At 43.5% G+C, this 5,593-nt stretch overlaps 1 protein-coding gene across 2 annotated transcripts in view; it reads left to right on the top strand.

Annotated features, from left to right (window-relative positions):
- Bfar (bifunctional apoptosis regulator) overlaps positions 1-5,593 on the top strand; it is a 38,342-nt gene that overhangs the window by 28,459 nt on the left and 4,290 nt on the right. For both annotated transcript variants that reach the window (XM_017797349.2, XM_017797348.2), the window contains one exon: positions 2,859-3,034. In XM_017797349.2, the coding sequence (XP_017652838.1) occupies positions 2,859-3,034 (176 nt within the window). The remainder of the gene's footprint in view (positions 1-2,858; positions 3,035-5,593) is intronic.

Below are 5,593 nucleotides of genomic sequence, written 5' to 3'. Positions count from 1 at the left end.
ACAGCTGGGGCTACAGAGAGACCCTGTCTCAAAAAGACCAAAAAAAAAGCAGATAGCCAGGCGTAGTGGCAAAGGCCTGTAGTCCCAGCACTTGGGAGGCAGAGGCAGGCGGATCTCTATGAGTTCAAGGCCAGCCTGGTCTACATAGTGAGTTCCAGGACAGCTGGGGCTACAGAGAGCCCCTGTCTCAAAAAGACCAAAAAAAAAAAAAACTCACATCATCCTTGAAAACTAAATAAAGGTTTTGGCTTCATTAAAAAAAAAAAAAAAAAAAAAAAAAAAAAAAAGCAGACCTTAGTAAATAGCTCACTGATACAGTGCTTTCTTAGCTAAGGCCATTAAGTTTGATTCCTAGCTCTACAAAAAACAGAGAACAAGAGAAAGACACATTCATGGGGCTAGGGATCTGGCTTAGTGGAAAAAATGCTTGTATAAGCATGAAGACCTAAATTTGGATCCCCAGCACCCATATGAAATCCAGGAGTAGTAGTATATACCTGTAACCCTAGTGTAGGAGTGGGGAAGACAGGCAAATCTCAGGGGCTCATTGAATAGCCAGCCTAGCAAATTGGTTCATTGAGAGTCCTTGCCTCCAAAAATAAGCTGAAGTGCTGGTGAGATGGCTCAACATGTAAAGGTGCTTGCCACCAAGCCTGACAACCTGAGTTGATACCTGGGACCCACATGGTGGAAGGAGAGAACTGACCCCAAAAGTTGTTCTCTGACCTGGGTACACGTGCATGTACGTACTCGTGCATACACACACACACACACACTAAATTAAATAAATAAATAAATGGGAAATTTTAAATTATAAGGTAGAAAGCAATAGAGAAAGATACTTGATATCAACCTCTGGCTTCCTCGCAAGTACCCGGGGATAAGTATGCCCATGCACACACACACACGCACGCACACACACACACAATAAGTGAGGGGGGAATTTTTAATTATAAGGTAGAAAGCAATATCTAGATACTTAATGTCAACCTCTGGCTTCCATGCAAGTACATGGGGGTGAGCATGTCCATGTACACAAACATAAACCACATGCATGCAAGTAATATTACTTAGAACAGATAAGAAGTTGATTGTGATCCTGATGTTAATCAAGAGGCCATCCTTCTTAGGCAGCTCCATTTGCTCTTCCATGCTGCCCAGCCCTCCCTGAGGTGGGTGTTTGACAGTTAGCTGAAGCATTCTTCCACCTCTCCTGTCCTGGTGCCACTCCCCCTGCTTGCCTTAGAGGATGCTGTCTCTGTTGTTGTCATTACCCCTTGCTTCCTGCTCACTTCTCTCTCTTGTCTGTATAGAATTGGATCCAGCACTCACTGGTACCCGAACTTTGGGTGTAGTTATGGCGTCTCCCTTTCTACGTGATATGATCTGCCGCCATCAGGCTTTGTTCTGGGCACTGAATGTCTTTGTGATTCTAATGATCTGTGGCTTTCCAAAAGGCCCACTGTATAAACAGATATAGAGTATATTTGTGGTATTAACATTTTCATGGGGAAATTATGGGGAAAAAAGTCTTCTGGTGTTGGTGATGTAATTCAGTGGTCCATCTCCAGCACCCCCATCAAAAATATACTTGCTAGAAGATCTTTAGTTTGTTTTTTGAGAGTTTCTCACACTGTAGCCCAGGCTAGCCTTGAACCTCTCAGCAATCTTCCTATCTCACCTTCTAGAATACTTTTACTATAGGTAGCATTGCAGATGTGAGTCACCATTCCTGGCAGTCTTTGATATGACCTCATGAAGCCTACATGGTTTCCTTGCTCATGTGAGAAGGTATTCAAGTAACTACTTTTTAAAATTATGAGTCAAGGTCATGCTATGTGAGCCAGCACACTTGGTTTTAAGTTATCTCACACTTTTCCTGCTTCAGAACTAGAATCACCATTTCACAATTTTTTTTTAAGTTTTGAGACAGAATCTCATGAATCCCAGGCTAACTTCAAACTTGCTATCTAGCTAGGGTTGACTTTTAGTCCTCCTGCCTTTACCTCCTGAGTGCTGGGATAATAGACATACCCAGTTTATGCAGTGCTAAAGATTGAACCTAGGGCAAATACTCCACCAGTTGAGCCACAGACCCACCTCTTGAGTTCTGGGGTTGTTTTGTTTTGTTTTGTTGTTTTTTCAGACAGGGTCTCCCTGTACCCCCAGCTAGCCTGGAATTCATTACGTAGACCATTCTGGCCTCAGTCTCACAGAGATCTGCCTGCCTCTGCCTCCAGAGTGCTGGGATTAAAAGCGTGCGCCACTACACTGAGCCACCTCTTAGTTTTTGAGATGCTGTCTTATTTTGAAATTCAGTCTTGAATTTGCAGTGTCATTCAGACTGGCCTCAGACTCCCAGGTGTTGAGATTACAGACATGTGCCACCCTGACCATCAAGATTGGATTGTTTTATTTAATCCCAGGTGGAGGCAGGGGGATTTCTGTGAGTTCAAGGCCAGCCTGGTCTACATAGAGTTCCAGGCCAGTTGGGGCTACAGGGAGACCTGTTTCAAAAAGACCAAAAAAAAAAAAAAAATAGAAATAATTATAACTTAGCCCAACAAACTGGGCGTGGTGGCATACGCCTTTAATCCTAGCACTCAGGAGGCAGAGGCAGGTGGATCTCTGAGTTCAAGACTAGCCTGGTCTGCATAGCGAGTTCCAGGTCACCTGGCTCTGTAGGGAGAACCTGTCTCAAAAAGACCAAAAAATAATAATAATAATAATAATGGATGACTCCATTCTACATATACACAAAAGACTGATAGCAAAGAGCATGGAGCACTGAAGGAGCACAAGTAGAGAGCTGGCCACTGTATGTGTAACATTGCCCTGTGTCTGTCTTTGTCCTTTGCAGGCTGTGAACCCAGGCAGGTCCTTGTTCCTGCTGTATGCCCTCAAGAGCTCCCCAAGACTTGGCCTGCTCTACCTGTACCTATTTGATTACACAGACTCCTTCCTGCCCTTCATTCATACCATCTGCCCTCTGCAGGAAGATGGCTCTGGGGAGGACATCCTCACCAAGCTTCTGGTAGGTCTGCAGAATACCTGGAGTAGAATAATTCTACCGTCTATCCCTTGGTGTTGTATACAACTGGAGAGAGCCAGCAGCAGCCAGTCTTCCTGTGAGTTTTTCAGGAAGAGTCGTCTGCAGAAGGAAAGAAACTGAGACCTTCCCATTCCTAGGAACCCATTTCATTTTATACACTATATAGCCAAAGTGATGACCCTTTAGTCAGGAAATATTTTTTGTAAAAAGCTTTGCAGCTGGGTGTGGTGGCACATGCCTTTAATCCCAGCACTCGGGAGGCAGAGGCAGTCGGATCTCTGTGAGTTCAAGGACAGCCTGGTCTACATAGTGAGTTTTAAGCCAGCTGGGGCTACAGGGAGACCCTGTCTCAAAAAGACCAAAAAAAAAAAAAAAAAGTGTTGCTTTTGTTATAAAAGAAGTCTAAGTCCAGGCCATCCTAGGGATATAGGAAGTGATTATAGGTCCAGAATACCCTAAAGGATTAAATATGTAGACCTTCTCATTTGGACAGTATCTGGTATACCATAAGACAGGATTTGGATCTGCCCTGAGGCCTCACAACAGTAAGCCATGGCCCATCTCATTGGTGGAGTTGTCATATCAGCTGACCATAGGACGCCACATAGGGATGGCTACCAGCAATGGATGTTATGTGTTGTCCTCCATTCCTGTGGGACACCTTTCACTGGGTGACTTCTCCAATTCTAATTGGTTATTTGAGAGAATATCCTTTGCTTTGCTACTCTTAGGCTGATACTTCTGATCTCTTTATATCATCAAAAGGTGACATAGGAATTATGATATATAACCCATACCCATGAATGTTAGAATTTCCACATCTCCACAAGACTTTTTAAATACTGCAGTCAAGTGTCTTCTGCCTAACTTGAATGGAGTTTAACACCTGCCTTACACATTGTTCCTGTAGTTACCCAATTTCCAGCTGTTAACTTACCTGCTAGTCTAAGTGCAGAAGTTCTAAAATGTTTCTGTCTCCACCAGCCTCAATAACCCTTGTCTGTTCATCAAACTGATTTTTTAAAATATTTTATTTTATGTGTATGCGTGTATTGCCTGCATGTAGGTAAGTGCACCCATATCGTGCAATGCCTGTGGAGGACAGAAGAGGCTATTGGATACCCTGGAACTGGAATTATGGACTGTTGTTAGCTGCCATGTGGGTGCTAAGATTTGAACCTGGGTCTTCTGCAAGAACAGCCAGTGTTCTTAACTGCTGAGCCATCTCCCCAGCCCCAATCACACTGATTTTTTTAAGTTGCTAACAGATATAATTAAAAGCTTAAGCACACACTATCAGTACAGTGTTTTTTCAAGGTACATGTTTAGGTCTGTTTTTCATTTCCCCCATCATTCTTCCACAGCTAAGATGTTGAACTAGGACATGGTTTGTCAGCCCCATGCAAGAATGGAGGAATAGAGCACTGATCTTAAATTCATTTCAACCCTGTTATTCATAACTCAGATTTACTTTGATTTTTGCCTCTGAGCTTCCACAGTTATACAATAAGAATCTCAGCTAAACCTTTTAGTAACATTTATCTTTTTGTTTGTCTTTTTAGGGAGACCTGGTCTCCCTGTAGCCCCAACCTGGCCTGGAACTAACTATGTAGACCAGGCTGGCCTCGAACTCACAGAGATCCCCCTGCCTCTGCCTCCCAAGTGCTGGGATTAAAGGTGTGCACCACCACACCCAGCACAAAATATTTTTTTTTAAAAGATAAATGTCACCGGTTGTGGTGGCACATGCCTTTAATCCCAGTACTTGGGAGGCAGAAGCAGGCAGATCTCTATGAGTTTCAAGGCCAGCCTGGTCTACAGAGTGAGTTCCAGGCCAGCTGGGGCTACATGGAGACCCTGTCTCAAAAAGACCAAAAAATATATATACATATATATATATATTGTATATATGTATAGTATACATATATGTATATATGTATGAATGTGAGGTGTGTGTGGTGCATACACACTCATGTGTGCAGGTGTGTGCACCTATGCAGAGGCCAGAGGAGGGTGGTAGGTGTCTTCCTGTGTCACTTGCTGCCTTGTTCCTTTGAGGCAGAATCTCTATTGAACCTGGACCTCGAGTGTTTCAGCTAGGCCCCAAAGATCCTCATGTTTCCACCTTCCTCAGTGCTGGGTTTACAAGTGTACAAAGGACTACACTTGGCTTTTATGTAGGTACTGGGGATCTAAACTCCTTAACCATTAAGCCATCTTTCCAACCCCATATTTATCTATTTAATTTATTTTTATTTTATGTGTACAAGTGTCTTGCTTGCATGTATGTAAATGCACCACATGTACACAGTCCCTGAAAGGCCAGAAGAGAACATTGGAGCCCCTGGAACTGGAGGTAAGCACAGGTATTAGTGGTCATATGGGTGCTGGAAAGCAAACCAGTGTCCTCTGGAAGAGCAGCCAGTGTTCTAAGCTTAGCCATCTCTCCAGACCCATTTATTTATTTTTTTGTCTTTTTTGAGACAGGGTCTCCCTGTAGCCCCAGCTGTCCTGGAATTCACTATGTAGACCAGGCTGGCC

The sequence above is a fragment of the Nannospalax galili genome, unplaced genomic scaffold, assembly GCF_000622305.1.
Source record: "Nannospalax galili isolate Female #2095 unplaced genomic scaffold, S.galili_v1.0 scaffold32, whole genome shotgun sequence".
Lineage (NCBI taxonomy): Eukaryota > Metazoa > Chordata > Mammalia > Rodentia > Spalacidae > Nannospalax > Nannospalax galili.
This window is presented reverse-complemented; position numbering and strand designations above follow the sequence as displayed.